General features: G+C 45.6%; 1 protein-coding gene across 2 annotated transcripts; it reads right to left on the bottom strand.

Annotated features, from left to right (window-relative positions):
- Window positions 1-2,461: 2,461 nt before the first annotated feature.
- On the bottom strand, window positions 2,462-21,076 carry Rcn2 (reticulocalbin 2). 2 transcript variants are annotated; one of them, XM_042697762.1, is made up of 7 exons: window positions 20,909-21,076; window positions 20,302-20,407; window positions 15,458-15,654; window positions 8,985-9,098; window positions 5,831-5,927; window positions 4,145-4,287; window positions 2,462-3,293 (listed from the first exon to the last, which is right to left on the bottom strand). In XM_042697762.1, exons 1-7 carry the CDS (start codon window positions 21,059-21,061, stop codon window positions 3,141-3,143), a joined length of 963 nt encoding a protein of 320 aa, XP_042553696.1. In that variant the 5' UTR covers window positions 21,062-21,076; the 3' UTR covers window positions 2,462-3,140. The 2 variants fall into 2 exon arrangements, with proteins under 2 accessions (XP_042553696.1, XP_042553697.1); XM_042697763.1 differs by having other exon boundaries at window positions 8,985-9,086.
- Window positions 21,077-23,818: the final 2,742 nt, after the last annotated feature.

The following is a 23,818-nucleotide window of genomic DNA, read 5'->3' as shown; positions in this document are numbered from 1 at the left end:
TTGGTGCTTGAAAATTATGTAAGAAAACAGAACTCTTTGCTCCTGATCTTTTTTTTTTTCTCCCAGTCCAGGGGTTTGAATTCAGGGCCTGAATGCTCTCTGAGCTTTGTTTGCTCAAGGCTAGCCCTCTAACACTTGAGCCACAGTGCCACTTCAGGGTTTTTTTCTGAGTGGTTAATTGGTAATAAGGGCTTCATGGGGCCGGATGCTGGTGGCTCACACCTGTAATCCTAGCTACTCAGGAGGCTGAGGCTCAGGGTTCAACATCAGCCTGGGCAGGAAAGTATGAGACTCCCAATAAACTACTCAGAAAAAGCCGGAAGTGCTTATAGTAATGAGTAAAACAAAAGTCTTGGTCTCTTGGAGCTTTGCGTTCTATTATTGTTTCTCCCTTTTTTTGGGGGGAGGGGAGGGTTGGTCATGGGGCTTGTACTCAGGGCCTGGGCGCTGTCCCTCAGCTCTTCAGCTCAAGGCAAGTACTCTACCACTGGAGCCACAGTGCCACTTCCGGTTTTGTGGAGAGAAGAGTCTCATGAACTTTCCTGCCCAGGCTAGCCTTGAGCCTTGATCTCAGATCTCAGCCTCCCGAGTAGCCAAGATTACAGGTATTAGGCACTGGCCCTCGGCCTGTCCTTTAGCTTTTTCATTCAATGCAGGTGCTCTACCACTTGGGCCACAGCTCCACTTTCAGCTTTTTTACTGGTTAATTGGAGATAGAAATCTTAATGAATTTACTGCCCTGGCTGGCTTGGACCCCACAATCCTCAGATCTCAACCACCTGAATAACTAGGATTACAGGGATTAGCTACTGCCCTCGGCTTCCCTCTTACCTTCTAGTGAAGGGAAATGGACAAATAAAGCAGATAGTCTAAGTAAATTATGTAATATGTTTGAAGATGACAACATAGGAAAAAATAAACCTATCTTCAGATCCCAGGAAACGGTGCGTGTGGATTTTCTGTAGTAGGTAGGGGTGGGGTGAGGATGGCTGGGCTGAGCCGCTGATCTTTACCAGAGGTATGTAAACGAGTTGCCCTCTGGCTGGGAAAAGGATCTCTGGAGAGAGCACCAGTAGGTCCTGAGGCAGGCACAGGACTGCTGTGTCTGAGGATCTGTATAATGCAATGATGCCCGGGAGAGCAGAAAGGAGTCACAGGAAATAGGAAGAGAGGGCCCTTTAAGACCTTGTAGCCACGGTAAAGACAGTGAAATGGTTGATTGCAGCCCTGTGGGGAACAGTGGAGAGAAATGGAGTCAGGCCATCAGTGATTCACCACTGTGAATTACTAGTAAAACACTGGCAGTAGAGTGGTCACACTCAAGTGAGAGTGTTAACCTGGAGGGGGAAAAAAAAAGCTCAGGGACAGCGTCCAGGTTTATAACACACATGGGTTTATAACTCGGAGTCAGGAACTTGATGTTAACAAGAAGCAGATGAGTTGTGGCACTGTATAAAACCTTCTCAGTGGCTTTTCTAAACTAGGTGGGAAACATTCTCTGAGCTTGAATAGAGCTCCTCACTTTTTTAAAAGGAGGTAGCCAGGTGGTGGTGGCTCATGCCTATCATCCTAGCTATTTGAGAGGCTGAGATCTGAGGAAAGTGGTTTGAAGCCAGCCTGGGCTGTAAAGTCTTTTATCTCCCATGAACCCCCAGAAAACTGATAGTAGTGCTGTGGCTCAACCCTAGCCTTGAACAAAAGAGCTCAGGGACAGCTCCCAGGCCGAGTTCAGGTCCACAACCAACCAAAAAAAAAAGAGGTATAGTGTCCCACAAAACCCCTAGAGAAACAAGTCTAAATTGCTAAACAATGGTATTTTGGAAAAGGCAAAAATAGAGAAATGCAAATAGAAGCCATGGTGAGCATCTACCTCACAGAATTGTGACCACCAAAACCAGGAAGTGTGAAGTGCCAGGGTTCAGGAATAAGCATCGTTGTGCACTGAAGAAAATCACAGACACCACACTATTCCTTAAAAAATAAGTAGCTTGGCACCAGTGGCTCATGCTTGTAACGGTACCTACTCAGGAGGCTGAGATCTGAGGATCTGGGGTTAAAGCCAACCAGGCAGGAAAGTCCACAAGACTCTGATTCCCAATTAACCAGCCAAAGCTAGAAGTAGAGTTGTGGCTCAAGTGGCAAAGTGCTAACCTTAGGTAAAAAAAGCTAAGGGACAGTGCTCAGGTCCTGAATTGAAGTCTCAGGACTGGCACCATTAAAAAAAAAAAAAAAGCAAAAAAAAGCAAAGGTGTGGTTCAGGTTGTAGAATAGCAGCCAATGAATGAAAGTAAGTGTCAGACAAGGAGCGGACAAAAAAAAAAAGTCCCAAGAATAACTGAATATTCTTGAATAATTTAACTAACTATGCCAATAAAGGAACAGACAAGCAAATAATACAGACACAGAAAAGCCTGTGCTGAACCTGAGGCTGACTGGAAAATTAAAGATGCGCCAACAAACCTACAAAAGGAAGTTCATCTTTAATCGGTCAAAACCAAAAAGGGCTGGGACATGTCAAATGCCACTCACCATAATGCTATAGTTATACATTAAATATAATTACTATCTATACATATGCAAAAATATAAAGTTCTATTTCATACGACAGAACCCTTTAGAGAAACCATTTTAAAATTAAGTCAAATGCAACATGAACGTGAGGTTTACATTTTTTGAAAATTCCTTAAAAACAAAACAAAAAAAACCCCTAAATCTAAACACACTGGTCTTCCTGTCAGTTTCCCAATTAGATCTACTTAGTACCAAAGGAACCTGCAGAGCTGTCACAAACTACTTAAATAATAATATTGTTTAAGCAGGTCTAAAATCCTCCATTTTTTTTTCAAGTACAGAGAAAGAATTGAAATATTCCACAAGGCTGAACTAAACAGATGGCGTGTTTAGGAAAGAATGTATGGCCACATGGCACAATATTAATGTTTAACTTCTTCAAATACATCTTGAAACAAATATCAGGTTTTTGTTGTTTTTTTTTTTCTTCTAGAAGCCAAAATGACAACCTACATGGAGATCCTTTTGGCTGTAGTTAGACTGAAGAGTGTAAAATCTGTCAATATTTTATCACAAAAGTAAAGCTGGTCAGAAGTTCTGAACGGATGCGGTCCAGGCTGCAGTGGTGCTCAGAGCTCATCGTGGTAGAAGTAGTCATCGTGCAGCTGCCGCCCGTAATCTGTGGCCTCGCTGGTGAGAAACAAGTCCTGGCTCTCCAGAACCTCCTCTGCAGACAGCTTCTTGTCCCCGTTCAAATCCATCTCACCAATCAGATGAACGGCCTTGAACAGACCCAAGTGGAAAGGTGAGCAAGGAGCCGTGAAGCAAATGAAATGTGATTCTGCCACAATGGTTTGGCTGTGCCAACAACTTACTCATATCTCGCGATAACCCACTCTGTAAATGAGTTTGTGCACCACTGCTTTATCTCTCCTCTTAAATTTCTTTTCTTTTTTTTTTTTTTTTTTTTTGCCAGTCTTGGGGTAGCACTCTACCACGTGAGCCACAGCACCACTTCTGGCCTTTTCTGTGTATGTGGTACTGAGGAACCAAACCCAAGGCAAGCACTCTACCACTAAGCCACCTTCCCAGCCCCCCTCTCTTAATTTGTCTGCATACAAAGCCAATTCAGGAAATTAACATTAAGCAAAATTACATTACAATCCGCTTTGAGCCCCATAGGCAAATATAAACTATCATTTTATCCACTGTGCCCACGCATAATCTTTTTTCAAATTTCTGCTGGTCCTGGATGTTGGAACTGAGGGCCTGGGCACTGTTCCAGAGCTGCTTTTGCTCAAGGATAGCACTAACACTTGAGCCACAGCGCTACTCCTGGCTCTTTTGGTGGTTATTTGGAGATTAGAGTCTTGTGCACTGGTCTACGTAGGCTGGCTTGGAGCTGTGATCCTCAGACAGGCTTGAGTTACCAACACCTAGCTCCAGAATCTTAGCTTTGTCTCCCTAACCATATACAACAGTACATTGATTTAATTCAGAACTGTCCTCAATGACTGCATTATTTCTTTGGCTAAAGACACTGAACTCCCTATTGATGGCACTGTGTGGGAACACACACATGCACGTGCATGTGCACACACCAGGGAGGAAACGGTCATTCTGTAATACTTACCTCCTCTTGGGCAATGCCCTGATTATTGGGTACCACCCAGGACAGCAGCTCCTGGGGATCAAGCCTGCCGTCACTGTCTTTGTCGTAGTCATTCACAAATCTGTCTTTCTCAACAAGTATCCACTCAGGATCTTCGTTTGCAGCTTAATAAAACAGACACACAAAAATATAGATGACATACAGAATATTACATGTATGCAATAGGTAGAATAAAGGAAAGGAATGCAAAGATTACTACATAAAAGAAGAACACTGAAACACAGCTACTTAACTGAAAAGTTCTGAAATATATGCAATTTATTTTCCAAAAGAGACATCGAGGTGCCGGTGGCTCATGCCTATCATTCTAGCTACTCAGGGGGCTAAGATCTGAGGATCATGGTTTGAAGCCAGCCCAGGCAGGACACTCCATGAGATTTATCTCCAATAAACCACTCAAAGGAACCAGAAGTTGCTCAAGTGGTAGAATGTTCATCTTGAACAAAAAGAAGCTCAGGGACAGTGCAGAGGCCCAGAGTTCAAACCCAGGATCAGCCAAAATAGAGACACAGGAATCAGAACCACCCAGTTTAAAATTTGCTGCACAGTATTACACACTAGCACTTCCGTTAACCACTACTCATCTGGTACTGGCTAGGCCCAAGTTTAAGCTGACAATATTTTGCTTCACATGTGACCATATATAGCTTGTTTTTCTGTCGGTCATGGGATTTGAACTCTAGACCTGAGTGCTGTCCCTCAACTCTTGTGCTCAAAGCAAACACTCGACCAGTTGAGCCCGAGCACCACTGCCAGTTATCTGGGGGATACATGGAGATAAGAGTCTCATGGCCTTTCCTGCCCAGGTTGGCTTTGAACTGTGATCCTCAGATCTCAGCCTCCTGAGTAGCTAGGATTACAGGCGTGAGCCACCGGCGCCCGGCCATATATACTTTTTGAAACATAATATTTACATGAAAAGTTTTACAGTAAAATTCACAATAAGGTGATCCATTTAAAAACTGCATTTTTGATAAATATTTTGATACAATCCTGAGGCTTGAACTCAGGGCCTGGCTGATGTTCTACCACTTAAACCATAGCTTCACTTCAGGTTTTTGTTTTTGCTGGTCCTGGGGCTTGAACTGAGTCTGGGCACTGTCCCTGAGCTTCTTTGGCTCAAGGCTAGCCCTCTACCTCTTGAGCCACAGCACCACTTCCAGGTTTTTCTACTAAGAAATTGAACCCATGGCTTCATGCATGCTATGCAAGCACTGAGCCACATTCCCAGCCCTCCACTTCTGGTTTTGCTTTTTTTTTTTTTTGCGTTTCACTGGAGATCAGAGTCTCACAAACCTTCCTGCCCCAGCTGGCTCTGAACCATGATTCTCAGATCTCAGCCTCTGGAGTAGCTCGAATTACAGGCGTTGAGTCACCAGAGCTCAAGTTTCCTTCCCCTTTTGAATCGACAGTGGCATTACACTGGTTAGGAGGACAAATGTTTGAAACTCAAGGTGAAAATGAGAATGAGCAAGGCAGCATCTCAGAAAGGCTGTCAGTCCTGGGGTTGAGCCCGTCCTGTGCTGACTTAGCCTGGAAGCGGAAGCCAGGCTGGGCTGCTCAGCTACTTTCCTGTCAAGCTCCATGAATAAGGGCTGTCTGTTGTGGTTTCTTTAGTTCCCATTTCCCTCACTCCAGGAAACTTACTTGGATCCCGTCTGTAATCACCAAGAAATTCTTCTAAACTAACAAAGCCATCACCGTTTTTGTCATGTTCTTCTAAAGCCTCCTGAATGACGAACTCCTGTTGCACATACATTAAGAGAGAAGCACGGCTTAGTCATAAAATCATCAGTGGTACCCACCTGCCTATTATCCTAACGATTCGGGAGGCTGAGATCTGAGGATTGTGGTTTGAAGCCAGCCCAAGCAGAAAAGTTATGAAACCTACCCAAACTGAAAATGGAGCTGTAGCTCAAATGGCAGAGCACTAGACTTGAGCAAAAGCAGCTCAGGGACAGAACCTGAGTTCAAAACCCAAGACCAGCACTCCCTCCAACCCCCCTACACAAAGTCAAGCCCACCACAGAATGTATCATATTATAGAGTTTCTTCAGGGTAATCACTGTGATTGTCCAGACTTGAAGGACAATTCTGGTAGCTGGGGAACAAGAGTTTCCAGTTGTACTCCTGATCCTGATGCTTGGAAGAACTCAGTTCCGTCTCTTGAATGCTTAAACACCCAAGGCAGGCCCCAGGCCCCTCTTTTCTGCATGTTCCCCTCCCTCTCAAAAAGGCCACCTCTTCTGCTCTAGCTTTCTCCAATCTAGCAGCAGCTCTAAAGAATACTATCTGACACCTCTACCCAGAGCCGGGTTCTTCCTCCAAGCTGAAATGCCAGCACCTCAACCTACGCCTTCCTCCTACCCAACAACTAATCTTCCCAGACCCAAAGGGCGGGGCCTCCGAGGGCATTACCTGTTGGGAGATCAGCTACTTGGCACCTCCCATCACCTCCCAGCCTGCACATCAGACCCTTTCCACTCCCGCCTCTCTCCTACACCATTAAGCCTAGAGGCTGCAGAAACGTAAATCTCTCCCAGTATCTGATGTCCGCCACTGCAATGGAGGCGGCCACAAAGCCATGTTTCCCAACTTCCACCTGTTCTCTTCTGACACGTATTGGAACAGGGCCTCCTGTAGATTCTTGATAAAAACTCTCCCCTTTCTTCCCATGATGGAAGTCTTCTGAAAGGTTCGTGTTGGCCAGCACTGCACCTCCCTGTTAAAGCCCCCGTCTAGACGCCCTACTTCCACGCCTTCTGTCACCTTCAGCAAATCCTGCCTCTCTCCAGCCTCCACCTCCCTAGGCCACAGCTCCTTCTTGGACGATAGTCAAGTCATTCATCACCATCTTGCTCTTCCTTCCTTCTCAGCTGGTCCTGAGTACATCCGTGACCTCAACCCCAAATGTAATGTCTGTCTCCCATTCTAGACAGATATGGGAGCTTCATCGATAACACATACAATTTCTTGTCTTTGCTTAAATCAAAATTTACAGTTTGTACATAGGAGGAGTCTTAATCTAAGGGCCCAAAAATTAGTTTTAGAGGAATGATCAAGGGACTGTCCTTAAAATTATGATCCAATATACGGGGTGTTAATATGTATAATTGTTCTGAGTCAGAATCCAGTTTTACCATACTTCTAAGGGAGTTTATGATCCAGTAATATGTAAGAACCACTGGTTAAAATGATTCTTTTCATTCAAGTAATACTCTTGGGGAAAAGTAGACTCATTTCCATAAGGCTGCCATGGTTGGATTTTTGGAACTGAGTCCAGTGGCTCATCCATGGAATCCCAGCTACTTAGGAGGCAGAGATCAGAAGGATGGCCATCCAAGGTCAGTCCTGGCAAAAACTTAATGAGACCCCCATCTCAAATATCTGGGTGTTGTGGTACACATTTGATGGGTTGATAGCCCAGATACATGGAGGCATAGGTAAGAGGATCATGGTCTAAGGCTGGCTGGTCCAGGCAAATCTTTAAGACCCTATCTGAAAAAGGAAGCAAAAAAAAAGGCTGGTGGTAGAGTACCTGCCTAGTAAATGTATGGTCCCAGTTTCAAAGCCCAGTACCAAAACACAAACAATAACAAAACCCACCCACCCCCCACAAAAAAAGAATCCTCTAGGGTCATGTTTTTTTGCTGGTCCTGGGGCTTGAACTCAGGGCCTGGGCATTATGTCTGAGCCTCTTTGTGTCCAAGGCTAGAGCTCTACCACTTGAGCCACAGTGCCACTTCTGGCTTTTTCTCAGTAGTTTATTGGAGAGTCTAACAGACTTTTCTGCACAGGCTGGCTTTGAACTGTGATCCTCAGATCTCAGCCTCCTGAAAAGATAGGATAACAGGTGTGAGCCACTAGCACCCAGCCCATTTCTGTTTCTTAATACGTAATTAGGGGGCTGGGAAGGTGGCTCAGTGGTAGAGCGCTTCTCTTGCATGCCTGAGGCCCTGGGTTCAATTCCTCAAGCACCACATAAGCAAAAAGAAAAAAGCCGGAAGTAGTGCTGTGGCTCAAGTGGTAGAGCCCTAGCCTTGAGCTGAAGAGCTGTCAGGCCCCATAACCAGACCCCCCCCCCCCAAAAAAAAAAAAAAAATACGTAATTAGGAATCAACATTCCTGCTCATGTTTTCGTCAAAGTGCTGATCAGAGCACAGCTCTCCTAGCAGGGCTATGTGCATGTAGAGGCCCTTCATGTCTTGTGACTTGCAGTCTATTGGTCTCCCTGTGCTCCTGGCAACTGCTCTTACTCTCCAACAAGTCAAGGCCCAGTATCCATTGCCGGCTGTTCTAGAACCCTATTAGCTTGACCCAAATTAACTTTCTGGCACCTAAACTGTGCCCAGCACTGCTCTTAAATTAGGTCATGAATCCTGTGCCAAGACAGCGGACAGAAGCTCAACAGTAACAAGTAGTGTTAATAAGCATCTCCCACCACTGAGCTAGGGAGAAAAATGGACCTGTTGCCTTCTTATTCAAGGCAGCTTATTATTCTGACCATGACTTTTGTTTCCCTTTGGTGCCAATCCTGGGGCTTGAACTTGGGGTCTGGGTGCTGTCCCTGAGCTATTCTGCTCAAGGCTAGCACTCTACCATTTGAGCTACAGCGCCACTTCCGGTTTTCTGGTGGTTTATTGGAGATAGGAGTCTCACGGTCTCTCCTGCCCGGGCTGGCTTTGAACCGCGATCCTCAGATCTCAGCCTCCTGAGTGGCTGGGATGACGGCGTGACTGGCAGTGCAATTCATTTTTAGTGACTTACTAGTCAGTAATTCTCAAGTTCTTTTATTCCTTACCGTCATATAATCAACTTCTTCAGGATGTTCAAAAGCAATGAATTCTTCAAGGCTCAAACCAGGGCTCGAATCCTGATTCGCTTTTTCAAATCGCTTCTTGTCCTTTAAATGAAGCTTTGAAAATTAAAAAATTTTGAACACACAGAAAACCCTCAGCATTATATTAAAAATACTTTGAAACTACAAACCAGGTGCTAATTATAGTCTTGGGGCTAGGGATGTGATTGGAGCAGTGGATCACCTGTCTAGCAACCACAAGGCCCTCATACTGTCCGTCCCTGCAATACCGATCATTTTATTCATCTTTACAATGTTCTCCTAAAGGGACACTGGGAGAATAATTAGACTTAAAGGTTACACAGACACAAAAATGCTAGTGTAGATTCCAATGACAGCACTCAGTAGCTGTGGTATTCAGGGAAAACTGCTTAACCTCTGATTTCCTCGTCTATAAAATTAGGATAACAATCTCTACTTGTCAAAATACAGCTTACTAAAAATGTACTACACTTGGACCCCCTAGTGGTCCTAAGGTAGCTCCTTCTTCTAGAGTGCTTCTTACTAACTTGGGAATGGTCCAGACAGGAAGTTTACATCAAGTGGCTACTCTTGTAGAGTTGGGTTTTGTTGTTGTTGTCATCTTTGAAATGATTTTTCAAAACATGTTAATATGTTTCAAATGAATAATCCTTTTACATCGAGAATCTCACATGATTAGAATACATCCCCAATATTTGGAAGCCCACTCTTTTTTTTTTTTTTGGTCGGCCGTGGGGCTTGAACTCTGGGCCTGGGCGCTGTCCTTCAGCTCTTCAGCTCAAGGCGAGCGCTCTACCACTTGAGCTACAGCGCCACTTCCGGTTTTCTGGTAGTTTATTGGAGATAGGAGTCTCACGGTCTCTCCTGCCCGGGCTGGCTTTGAACCACGATCCTCAGATCTCAGCCTCCTGAGTAGCTAGGATTACAGGCGTGAGCCACCAGCGCTCGGCCTCTTTTTTTTTTTTTTAATGTCAATTTTGGAGTTTGAACTTAGGGTCTGGGCTAGCTTTGAACTGCGATCCTAAGATCTCAGCCTACTGAGTAGCTAGGATTACAGGCGTGAGCCACGGTACTCTTTAATGTGCTAACCGTATATTCAGAAATAAACAGTATATTCAGAAATAAACACATGAAAAGCCTAAGTGGGTCCTATCCTGAAATAAACACTCAACTGCACATTTTCAAAGCATAGCTTGGATATTTTTTAAGCTGGTAATTTACGTACTTCACTGTTGGCAAGGAATGCTCTCCAGCTTTGTTGGAATAACAGGTTAGGAAACAGTCACTTACCCAAACACCAGTTCTTTACCAATGCTGACACTGGTAGAGGTTTTGTCCATACGCGGCAAGCTGGGGCGCCTTACCCAGTTACCCCAGAGAAGAAAACATACTTTGTTCCCAAACAACAGCTGCTCTTTCATGTTTTATACTTTTTATAATAATATTTTATAATTTCAAATACTCTAAAATCATTTGCATTTTATGTTCGGGTTTAATCTAGGGAAAGGCAGACAAACCACCTAAGATACTCTGTGGGGTCCATCGAGTCATTTCTGAATAATTCTCTATTCACAAGAGTCAGTGTTTAGATTTCCTTATGAAAGAACCTTTCAAAGTACAGCCAAAAGGCCCATGTTCCAGAACGGGGAGCCAAATTTGGCCAAATCTGCCTATGGAAAGAAAGGATCTCTTTCAACACAGTAAAATTTCTGAAAGAAAAAAAAAAATAAGAGGAAAGTAGTATTTTCTGATTCACATTTCATTTCCATTTGAACACAATTTAAAAGCAAATACACTTCAATAGTCTGATTTTGAAGCAACAAGTCAAAAAAATAAAACAAAAATCAGCAACAAAAAAGCTGTGTCAGTTTCACACTTGCACACTCTTACTTTTGTTTGTATAAAACCTTTGTGTTCACAAGGTGCTGGTGGCTCATGCCTGTAATCCTAGCTACCCCGGAAGCTGAGATCTGAGGATTGGTGGTTCAAGCCAACTGAACAGGAAGTCCCTGTGAGACTCTTACCTCCAATTAACCTCTCAAAAACTGGAAGTGGAACTGTAGCTCAAAGTGGTAGAGCACTAGCCTTGAGCAAAAGAGCTCAGGCACGGCTGGGAAGGTAGCTCAGTGGTAGAGTGCTTGCCTGCATGCATGAGGCTCTGGGTTTGATTCCTCAGCACCATATAAGCAGAAAAAAGAGAAAGTGGCGCTGTGGCTCAAGTGGTAGAGTGCTAGGCTTGAGCTGAAGAGCTGAGGGACAGCGCCCAGGCCCAGAGTTCAGGCCCACAACTGACAAAAAAAAAAAAAAGTGGAGAAATAGCTATAAAATCAAATTTGCAATTAAAATTAATGATTAAAAAAAAGAGCTCAGGCACAGCGCCTGGGCCCTGAGTTCAAGCACCAGGACTGACAAAAAAGAAACAAACAAAAAACCTTTGTGTTCTACCAGAGGCCAAGGCACCAAGAAATAAAAAGGAAAGTGTTAGTCACTGTCCTATAAAAGAAACAAGGGGAGGGGCTGGGAAGGTGGCTCAGTGGTAGAGAGCTAGCCTTGAGCTGAAGAGCTGAGGGACAGCGCCCAGGCCAGAGTTCAGGCCTCACGACTGGAACCCCCCCCCCCAAAAAAAAAAGAAAGAAACAAGGGGAGCAAAACTGATTTTACAAGAAGGAACTGTGACCCAGAACACAAATCTAGTCCTACAATTCAGATCAGCTCAGGAAGCTACATCCTACGTAAGTCATTACTGCCTACACATGGGCACTTACCAGCTCACTGGCCAGGAAGGTCCCCAACTTCACACTACGTCAGAGAGAGTCACTACTCCAAACTGTCCACATGAAAACTTAGTATAAGAAGGCCAAACTCAGGTAATGAGTTGATCTAACAAATGTGTTTATCAGGGCCAGTAGTGCTGGGATCCATGGTAGCGCATCTGCCCACCAACGCAAATCCCTGAGTTTACATCCCCTTTATGACTTAAAGAAAAATTATATACATGAAAAAGAGACATTCCTGGGTTGTCAACCATCAATAGGATTCCTGCTGGAAGGTGTTTATTTGGGGACACAATTCCTTCAGAATACTAGCAGGTGCCGAATTCTTAAAAGGTGAGTCTTGCTTGGCACTGGTGGCTCATGCCTGTCATCCCAGCTACTGAGGAGGCTGAGATCAGAGGATCATGGTTCAAAGCTGGCCTGGCCAGGAAAGTCTATGAGACTCTTATCTCTAACCACCAAAAAGATAAAAAGCTGAAAATAAAGCTGTGGCTCAAATGGTAGGGTGTTAACCTTGAGCAAAAAAGACTCAGGGAAAAAGTGTTAACCCTGAGCAAAAAAGACTCAGAGACAGAATCCAGGCCCTGAGTTCAAGCCTCAGAAGAGGCACGGGCATGGACTCGTGCATCTGCACACATACACAATCTTTAAAATTATTTTACCACAACCCTTCACTTGTGTTGATATATTCTTAGTTTAATAAAACTTCAGGGGGCTGGGAAGGTGGCTCAGTGGTAGAGTGCTTGTCTTGCACACATGAAGCCCTGGGTTCGATTCCTCAGCACAACATAAGCAGAAAAAGCCGGAAGTGGCGCTGTGGCTCAAGTGGTAGAGCGCTAGCCTTGAGCTGAAGAGCTGAGGGACAGTGCCCAGGCCCAGAGTTCAGGCCCCACGACCAACCCCCCCCCCCCCCCAAAAAAAACACTTCAGAAATCTTGATAAAAAATCTTGATAAGTTGCTAATTCCTACATTTATTTTAATTTTTATTTTTTGGTCAGTCATGGGCCTTGAACTCTGGGTCTGGGCACTGTCTGAGCTCTTCAGCTCAAGGTGAGCTCTCTACCACTTAAGCCAGAGTGCCACTTCCGGTTTTCTGGTGGTTCACTGGAAATAAGTCTCATGGACTGTCCTGCCTGGGCTGGCTTTGAAGCATGATTCTCAGATCTCAGCCTCCTGAGTAGCTAGGAGTACAGGTGTGAGCCTGTTTGACTTTTTTTTTTGGGTCCAGTCATGGGGCTTGAACTCTGGGCCTGGGCGCTGTCCCTCAGCTCTTCAGCTCAAGGCTAGCACTCTGCCACTTGAGCCACAGCACCACTTCCGGCTTTTTTCTTTTTGCTTATGTGGTGCTGAGGAATCGAACCCAGGGCCTCAGGCATGCAAGGCAAGCGCTCTACCACTGAGCTACCTTCCCAGCCTGTGAGCCTGTTTATAACTACATTGCAATGATAAAAAACACAGCATGCCACTGAACTCAGTGACAGTGAATCTTGGGTTGTTTTAAAGGGTGCAGGGCCATGGAAACTGTATGCAGGGTCTTTAAAAAAAATTAAAAACAGCTGGGCACCAGTGGCTCACACCTGTCATCCTAGCTACTCAGGAGGCTGAGATGTGAGGATCATGGTTCAAAGCCAGCCCAGGCAGGAAAGTCTGTGAGACTATCTCCAATAAACCACCAGAAAACCGGAATTGGTGCTGTGGCTCAAGTGCTAGAGCGCTAGCCTTGAGCTGAAGAGCTGAGGGACAGTGCCCAGGCATAGAGTTCAAGCCCCATGACCGACAAATAAATACACATATAAAATAAAACACTCTGGCACTGGCAGCTCATGCTTTATCCTAGCTGGAGGATAAGATCTGAAGACAGCAGTTTAAAATCAGTCTGGGCAGCAAAGTCTTTAAGACTCTGATCTCCAATTAACCACCAAAAAAAAGCCAGAAGAGGAGCTGTGGCTCAAGTGGTAGTGTGCTAACCTTGAGCAAAAATGCTTAGAAACAGCATCTAAGCTTTGAGTCAAGCCCAAGAATTGGCAACAAAAATACATAAAACAAAAGCAGAATTCAAATCAACAGTCTCATTTCTGGGCATGTACCCAAAAGAAATGAAAGCAGGAGGTAAAAGTGGGATCTGTGCAGCAGGTCCATTGAGCCATTTCCCACAGCAGTGTTGGTAAGGAATGCATAAACAATATGCGACACACCAACATACGCACTACAGAATATCCTTTGGCTTTTTTTAGGTAAGAGATTCTGACACATGCCACACCATGGGAGAACCTTGAGGACAGCATAGGAAGTGAAGTAAGCCAGTCACAGAGACAAACACGCACCGCCCTTCATTGGTAAGGTACCTGATAGTAAATGCAGACCCAAAGTGGAACACTGCCAGGCCTGGGGGAGGAGCGTGGGAAGAGGAGTTAGTGTTTAATGGGCAAATTGGGTACAGAGTTCAGTTCTGCAAGACTAAAGTACATGAAAGACTGGCTGCACAATTAGATGAATGTACTTAGTAGTACTAAATTATAATTTTGGGGGTAGGGACAAGATGCCAGTCCCGGGGCTTGAACTCAGGGCCTGAGCACTGTCCCTGAACTGCTTTTGCTTAAAGCTAACACTACCACTTGAGCCACAGCACCACTTCCGGCTTTTTCTGTATATATGGTACTGAGGAATTGAATCCAGGGCTTCATGCACATTAAGCAAGCACTCTATTACTCTATTACTAAAGCCACATTCCCAGCCTCACTGCTGAATTTAAAAATGGTTAAAGTGCTAAAATTTTCTGTTTATAGTACCATTAGTGTTAGGTGTTTTTGTTTTTTTTTTGCAAGTGAGTTATTTTAAATAAAACTCGTGTTGCTTTTTTTCCAAGGATATGCCAACAGAGCCTTCTAATATAATAAAACTTCTAATATATAAAACTGATAGTTGAATGTTGATCAAAATCATCTAATAAGGAAGTAGAGCTCTAAGTAATAGAATGTTAGCCTTGAACACAAAAACTTAGAGACAGTACCCAGGCCCTGAGTTCAAGCCCCAGGACTGGCCAAAAAAAAAAAAGCCGGGCACTGGTGGCTCATACCTGTAGTCCTAGCTATTCAGGAGGCTGAGATCTGAGAATTGCGCTTCAAAGCCAGCCCAGGCAGGAAAATCTGGGACTCTTGTCTCCAATGAACCACCAGAAAACCAGAAGTGGTGCTGTGGCTCAAAGTGGTAGAGCGGCTCACCTTGAGTTAAAGAGCTCAGGGACAGCGCCCAGGCCCAGAGTTCAATCCTACCACCATGAAAGGGTGGAAAAAAAAATCAAATAATGAGATTAAAGACCTACAACATTAGGGCTGGGAAGGTGATGCTCAGTGGTAGAGTGCTGGCCTAGCATGCATGAGGACCTGAGTTCAATTCCTCAGCACTACATAAACAGAAAAAGCCAGAAGTGGTAGAGAGCTAGCCTTGAGCTAAGGGACAGTGCCCAGGCACAGACCGACCAAAAAAAAAAAAAATCTACATTTAAAAAGCCACTGTGGAAATGGGGACTGAGTTGGGCTGGTAAAGAAAGCATCAAAGAGAGCATTGGAGTGGAACAAGGGGGGCCTGGGTGGAGAACAAGGTGGCCAGTCCACACAGGGGCCTCCTGTGTTCCTAAGACAGGACCCGCATGTGCTCACCTGTCTAAAGGACTCCTCCTCCGCGTCGTCCAGGGCTGTGCTGTCATCGAAGTCGATCACTCGGTCGTACATCTGAATGTTGTACTCGTCCCATGTCACCGTCCCATCACTGTTTTTATCGTATTCCACAAACTGCTGTTTGGCCTCCTGCATGGCATAATGCTTAAAAGACATCTGAATCCACTGGCTGAGTTCACCTATGGGAATTTCCCAGGACACAATGAATGTTGACAGGAATTCTCATCTGGGTAGTGAGGGTTGCGAAACCCTCTCAGGAAGAAGTAACCCCACTGTTGGCAGTACTGGGTAAAAACTGGGGGAAGCAGGTAGGAGACTGTGAAGTCTAAGCCTGGAGTCATGACAGCACAACACACATGGCAAGAGCCTGCTCAGTGTTGGCAGAATGTATTACCAAGTGGCCAAAACTGCACCTTTTAATTTTTTTTTAAATGTATTATCTCTGAAACTTGCAAAATAACCTGTGCTAAACACCACAGAGCTCCCTAGTAGCCCCAAGTATTTGAGTAACTAATATGCATTAGAAAAATCACTTGTCATTTATGAGAGGAGTACAATGTGTTCCTTCAGACTAAATATGAATTATTATATAAAATCCATATATATATTATACTATATTCAAAACCTGTGTATCCCTTATGTTTGTTAATGGTTCTTTTTTTCTTTCTTTTTTTTTTTTTAAACAATGTCTTGCTATATAGCTAAGACCGATTTCACACTTGAATCCTTCCTTCCTCCATCTCCCCAGTGGTGGGATTATAGGGAGGTGCTACCGTGCCTGGCTGGATCAATATATATTAAAGGAAATAATAGATGGTAAGTAGACCTGGTTTAAGTTAGGATGATATTCAAGGGATTGAAGTTTGACAAACACTGTTATAGTGCATTCCCTTTAAAAGAGACAATCTTACAAGGTTGTGGGTACCAATTATTATACTACTTTTTTTTGGTAGCAGTCCTGGAACTTGAACTCAGGACCTATGTGCTGTCCCTGAGCTTTTGTGCTGTGCCACTTAAGCCATTTCTGGCTTTTTGGTGGATAATGGGAGGCAAGAGTCTCATGGGCTTTCCTGCTCAGGCTGGCTTTGAACTGCAATCCTCAGATCTCAGCCTCCTGAACAGCCAAAATTACAAGCATGAGCCACTGGCACCCAGCAAGCAATTATTGCCCTTCTTGCAACAGCTGTCCTAACCTCAGTACCTGAGATAATGAGGGAAAAAAAGTTCTTAAATCTCAAACATCTTTCAGATCAACTTCTGACTACACTGCATTACAGAAAAGGGATGGGGAGATAACACTCATTTGCAAGAAAGAGCATGATCGTATAGTGTTTGGGCTAAAGGTAAGGTGCTGGTGGTTTAAAGACTGCCTGGAGCCGGACGTTGGTAGCTTATACCTGTAATTCTACCTTCTCAGGAGATCTGAGACTGCAGTTTGAAGCCAGCCTGGGCAGGAAAGTCCATGAGACTCTGATCTATAATGAACCACCTAAAAACCAGAAGTAGAGCTGTGGCAAATTCAGGGACAGCACCTAGGCACTGAGTTCAAACCCCATAACAAACAATAAATTAAAAAATAGACTGGCTAGGACATTTCTGCTGGTTTGGGAAAGGTCTAGTAAACAGAAACACAAAAGACAAATTCTCTCTCCTGAAACTAACCAGGGCAGAATTATTATTATGCAACCACACATTGAACAACTGCTACCTATCTGGAATTCTAATCTGTCTTGTCTTCCAAACAAGGCCATTATCCTCATCATTATTTCACAGTTCAGAGAACTGAGATTAAGAAAGGTCCAATGCCTAACAGATAAAATGCAGCTGAGTCCAGATTCAAACCTACACTTGACTTCAAAGCCTTGGCTTTTTTTGTCAGTTGTGGGGCCTGAACTCTTGGCCTGGGCACTGTCTCTAAGCTCTTCAGCTCAAGGCAAGCACTCTACCACTTGAGCCACAGTGCCACTTCCAATTTTCTGGTAGTTAATTGAAGAGCTGTCTCATGAACTTTCCTGTCCTGACTGACTTTGAACCGAGATCCTCAGATCTTAGCCTCTTAAGTAGCTAGGATTACAGCCATAAGCCACAGGAGCCCAGGTGAACCTTGGTTTTCTTAAGAATCTCTACTTCTATGAATACACTAAGAAAAACTGAGATGATAGGTGGGCTTGGGAGAGATGGGAGAGACTGATGGAAGGGGTGACATTAATCAAGATTCATTGTACTCACAAACTGACTACTGAATTAAAATTCCCTTGTACAACTACTTAAAAAAAAAAAAAAGAATCTCTACTTCTTTCCTCTTGCCTCAGCCTCTAGAGCAGTTGGGCCTACAGGTGTGTGCCAGTGGGTGCTGTTATGAACCTCCACTTTTCAAGAACCTGGATCTAGTCCTGGCCCTCCAAGTACAAATTAGAATTGTTACTGATCCTCCCATAGACTGTGGGTTTTCTTGAGTACCATCACAAAGTCTTAAAGATATAGTGTGGCATAAATAATAGAGATTGAACAGATCAGAAACAGTTTTACCCTTCAGTTTTACCGTAAGGAGGTGTACTTTACCTTTTTACACTTGTTTTCTGATATGTGACCTAAAACTCTGGACTGAAATCTTTATCTAGGTCCTGACAAGTACTACTTTCAGCTACTCATTCTGTCCATTCTAGTGGAAGGTAGACCAGTTCTTATACTGAATGACAGTTCAAAGGTTTCTTTTTTTTTTTTTTTTTTTTTGTCGGTTGTGGGGCTTGAACTCTGGGCCTGGGCGCTGTCCCTCAGCTCTTCAGCTCAAGGCGAGCGCTCTACCACTTGAGCTACAGCGCCACTTCCGGTTTTCTGGTGGTTTATTGGAGATAGGAGTCTCACGGTCTTTCCTGCCCGGGCTGGCTTTGAACCGCGATCCTCAGATCTCAGCCTCCTGAGTAGCTAGGATTACAGGCGTGAGCCACCAGCGCCCGGCCAAAGGTTTCTTTAGTTTAAGTATCAGTAATCAGTAATATTCCTAAAGACATCTCCAAGTCACTGATAGCACATCTTAAATTTATCAGTTTAGAATTCTCTCACCAGGGGGCTGGGAAGGTGGCTCAGTGGTAGAGCGCTTGCCTTGCATGCATGAGGCCCTAGGTTGGATTCCTGAGCAGCACATAAGCAAAAAAAGCTTGAGCTGTGGCTCAAGTGGTAGAGGGCTAATCTTGAGCTGAAGAGGTGAGGGACAGCGCCCAGGCCCCACAACCAGACCCTCCCCCCCTCAAAAAAAAATTATCTCGCCAGCAATTTCATTCCTTGGATGCTAAGCAACATTTAAATGAGAGTTACAGCAAGATAGCTAACTTTAAAAGTCACAATAACCTGAATTTTTTTTTGAAGCTCAACTTAGAAAGTTGGTAGGGTTTATCACTTGAACTAAACAATGAGGAGAAGCAGCAGCAATTTACAACATTTTTTTTTGTTGTTGGTCGTGGGGCTTGAACTCTAGGCCTGGGTGCTGTCCCTCAGCTCTTCAGCTCAAGGCGAGTGCTCTATCACTTGAGCTACAGCGCCACTTCCGGTTTTCTGGTGGTTTATTGGAGATAGGAGTCTCACGGTCTCTCCTGCCCAGGCTGGCTTTGAACCGCGATCCTCAGATCTCAGCCTCCTGAGTAGCTAGGATTACAGGCGTGAGCCACCAGTGCCTGGCACAACATTCTTTTAATAATTCCTATCTATCATTCTATCACTTCTGACTCATGAGCCTATTGACGAGAACTTTTTAACTGAGGACATTACAACTGAATTAGCACCTGCTGGTGGCTCATGCCTGTAATCCTGCCTACTCAGGAGGAGGCTGAGATCTGAAGATTGTGGTTTGAAGCCAGTCTGGGCAGCAAAGTCTATGAGACTCTTATCTCCAGTTAACCATAAAAAAGCTGGAAATGGAGCTCTGGCATGATAACCTTGAGCAAAAAAGGCTCGTAGACAGCACTCAGGTTATTAGTTGCAGACCCAGACTGGCAAAAAATAAAATAAAATAAAAATAAAACAACAAACAAACCCTGAATTAACAGTAGGATTATCTGGACTCTAGTCCTGCCTTTGCCATTTACTTGTGGGAGGAAGGACTTATCCCTATGGATTTGTTTCATCTACAGAGAGCTGGACAAGATGGTTCTAACGCTTTTAACACCTTTTTTTGTTGTTGTTGTTGTTGCCAGTCCTGGGGGCTTGAACTCAGGGCCTGGGCACTGCCCCTGAGCTTCTTTTGCTCAAGGGTAGTCTGCTACCACTTGAGCCACAGTGCCACTTCTGGCTTTTTCTGAGTATTTACTGGAGATAAGAATTTCACCGACTTTCTTGCCTAGGCTGGCTTCAAACCTCAATCCTCAGATCTCATCCTCCTGAGTAGTTAGGATTACAGGCATGAGCCACCAGTGTCCACCTATATCCACTCCTGTTATGTTACAATCAACAGTATTCACATGCAACGGGTCTTTTTTTTACTTATTTTTTTTAAGTGCAAATTCTTAAAATTCTAATCAAGTGCCTATCAAAGGAACAGTAAATGACTGGGTGCCTTATTTCTAAGATGAATTTTTTCAGTTCGGAAGAGGGTGTCTCAAGCTATGACTCCCACATATAACCACTGGATCCGTGATTATATTTTACTGGAGAAAACTAGTTTTACTTGGATCACTTACTTTCAGGTATAAAACTGCCCTTTTATGTCACGGTACCTCCACCTCTAACTTGTTGGTCCACCTTAAAAAAAAAATCTACATTTGACAGGCATTCCTGTTTAAAAATGTTCGTTCCTATCAGGCAAGGGGATCTCTCTCTCTCTCTCTCCTCACCTTCAGTGAGAAAGCCGTCGGAGTCCGAGTCAATTTTCTTTATGATCGCCTGCAGTCTTTTTTGCTGCTCTTCGGGACCGAGTTTGACATATTCATCGACGTCTTCCTTTGGGGGGGGGGGGGGTTACGGTATATAAGAGCGCTACGCCTTACTACCACCAGTGGGGCGTGCACAGAGGTCCTAGCTAGCGACACCCTTGTTTACACGCCTGAACACTTGTCGGGGTGATCCACACTCGCTCTCTTAAGGCCCCTGGTCCCTACCCCACCCACACCCCCCAGTGACCCGGCCCCTGGTCCCCTACCCCACCCACACCCCCCAGTGTCCCAGTGCAAGGCAGGCAAGACACCCCGCTGAGGCCTCGCTAGCTCCTCAGGCTAATTTTATAGGCCCCAGGGTCTCCCTCCCCGCCCCCACCCCGCGAGGAGGGGAGGGGGGGAGGAAGGAGGGGAGAGGGGAAGGCAGGGAGGAGGGGCGGGGAGGGGAGAGCCCCGGAGAGCGAGCGCGGCCGACCCCCTTTGTCAGGCCGCTCCAGCCAGGCCCGGCGCGGCCGTCCCCCTTTGTCCCGGGACAAAGCCCGCCGCGGGCCCGGGCCCGGCCGCCCACCTGGACGCCCAGCAGCGCCTCGCGGTCGTAGTCGGCGCGGTGCTCGCCCTGCGGGTAGTGCAGCTCCTCGGCCTGGCCCGCGCCGGCCGCCGCGGCGCGCAGCAACAGCATCGCCGCCACAGCCAGCGCCGCGGGCCCCGGATCCAGCCGCATGGCGCCGGCCCGCCGCCGAGGACGAGTGGCGGGGCAGGGAGGCAAGGCGGGGCCCAGAGTCGGCGGCGGTGCTCGGCCCGGCCGGTGGTCACAGAGGGGCGGCGCCGCGGACCCGAGAGGCAGAGGACGCCGCGGGGCCGGAGGACGACGCGCCACACGGCACCCAGACGTCGACTGCGTTGCGGAGGCGCGCTGGGCGCCGGTTTATATAGCCGCTGTCGGGAAGGGGGCGGGACTCAAGGCAGAGCTGCTGATTGGAGGGTCTCGGCTGGGAGGCGTCCTCGCGGGGCGAGGGGCGGGGCCTAGCGATGGAGTGGTCGCAGATGCTCAGGGGCACAGGGATGCAGGCGGGTCCTTGGGTACCTCACATCCAGCTCCCTAGTCTGTCTTCTTCCGCGCGGTACCTTCCGCAAACAAGTCCCTCACCTCATCTCTGCCTGTTCTTCCCATCAGCCTCGTTGGTTCCCACCAGGAACTCCTTGTCTACTCTTGTGTGCCCCTACTGGCTTCCCATCAGAGGAAGAGGCTGGGGATTTTGTGAAAACTCTACTATATCTCGAAAAATCTTTGCTCAAGGAACCAATCCAAAGTATCCATTTTCCCAGCTTGGATGAATCTTATTTCATCATCACTAAGCCAAGAACTGCAGCCACGAGTTGGTATCTGATGCTCTATTTCGCAGTTAACATATGACTTGGCTAAAATTCCTGACCCCCCCTCCACCCTCCCCCAGGAGAGCCTGTTGGCTCATTTATATAAAATGGGCATAGTAAAAAGATGACCTTAAAAAGTTGGAAGATTAGGGCTTGGAAGGTGGCTCAGTGGTAGAGTGCTTGCCTTGCATGCCTGGGGCCCTGGGTTCGATTCCTCAGCACCACATAAGCAAAAAGAAAAAAGCTGGAAGTGGCACTGTGCAAGTGGTAGAGTGCTAGCCTTGAGCTGAAGAGCTGAGGGACAGCGCCCAGGCCCAGAGTTCAGGCCCCACTACCGGACCCCCCCAAAAAAAAAAAAAAGTTGGAAGATTAGCCGGGCACCCGTGGCTCAACCTGTAATCCTAGCTACTCAGGAGGCTGAGATCTGAAGATTGTGGTTGGAAGCCAGCCAGGGCAGGCAAGTCCATGAGACTTTCAATAAACTACTCCAATAAATTACTTGGAAACTCCAATAAACTGGGGGCTCCAGTTTCCAGGACTACCTGGAAAAAGCCAGAAATGGTGCTGTGCCTCAAGTGGTAAAGTGTTAGCCTTGAGCAAAAGAAGCTAAGGGGTAGTGCCCAGGTCCTGAGTTCAAGCCCCAAGACTAGCAAAAATAAATAAATTGGAAAATGAAGCTGGACAATGGTTACTCAAGTCTGTAATCTAAGCTATTTAGAAGGCTTAGATCTGAGGATCAAGATTCGAAGTCAGCCCAGGCAGACAAATCCAAAAGACTTACTTCCAAGTAGCAAAAAGCTACTGGAGGTGTGGCTCAAGTGGTAGAGTGCTAGCCTTGAGTAAAGAAAAGCTTGCAATAAAAGCTTACAAGAAGCTGGGCACCGAGCTGGGATGGTGGCTCAGTGGTAGAGTGCTTGCCTTGCATGCCTGAGGCCCTGGGTTCCATTCCTCAGCACCACATAAGAAAAAAGAAAAAAGCCAGAAATGGTGCTGTGGCTCAAGTGGTAGAGCTCTAGCCTTGAGCTGAAGAGCTGAGGGACAGCGCCCAGGCCCAGAGTTCAGGCCCCACGACCGGACCCAAAAACAAAAAAATATAAAAAAATAAAAAATAAAGAAGCTGGGCACCGGTGGCTCAAGCCTGTAATCCTAGCTACTCAGGAGGCTGAGATCTGAGGATCCACAGTTCAAAGCCAGCCCAGGCAGGAAAGACCGTCAGACTCTTATCTCCAATAAACCACTAGAAAACTGGAAATGGTGCTGTAGCCCAAGTGGTAGAGCACTTGCACCCAGGCCCAGAGTTCAAGCCCCACAACCGACAAAAAAAAAAAAAAGCTTACAAGAACTGATATGTAAATACATATGCACACACATATACACACACACATACCCATGCACACACACGTTTGGATTAAATATTGCAACGCCTTTGGAATAATAAACATAAGTATTCAGTAAATGTTAAACCCCCATCCATGTGGGTTAGAAAAGCCAAAGATGGTTATGCTGAAGGATAGCAAGGTAGGAAGCAATACTTTTATAAGTAGAACAGCATGCACAGAACACATAGCTTTTATTCTTCACTTAGTTACAGATCTGCTAGTTCACCACCTCATGACTGATCATCAAAAGCATAGAAAATTGTGTAGATTGTCATTTGACCCCTTTTGTTTGAGAGTGTTCCACTTATGGAAGAAAAAGGCGTTTTCCGTTCTTTTTTTCTTTTTCTTTTCCCCACTTCTTAGTCTTTAGATCCTGGACTTGTAGCAAAAAAATCCTGTTCCAAAAGAAAAAAATGGAGTAGACAAAAATTACACAAATTTCCAGGGTCAAATTGAAATTTTATTTTATTTGAGCAGAAACTATTGAAAGCAATACAGAATGAAGAATAAGTTCCATCTTAGAAGTTCAATAATACAATTCAAAGCCAGCCTGGGCAGGAACATCCGTGAGACTCTTATCTCCAATGAACCACCAGAAAACTGGAAGTGGTGCTGTGGCTCAAGTGGTAGAGTACCTGCCTTGAGCTGAAGAGCTGGGGGACAGCGCCCAGGCCCAGAGTTCCAGCCCCACAACCAACTACAACAACAAAAAGAACAGAGATAAG

This window comes from Dipodomys spectabilis, unplaced genomic scaffold (assembly GCF_019054845.1).
Source record: "Dipodomys spectabilis isolate Male_0828 unplaced genomic scaffold, ASM1905484v1 ptg000228l, whole genome shotgun sequence".
Taxonomy (NCBI): Eukaryota; Metazoa; Chordata; class Mammalia; order Rodentia; family Heteromyidae; genus Dipodomys; species Dipodomys spectabilis.
This window is presented reverse-complemented; position numbering and strand designations above follow the sequence as displayed.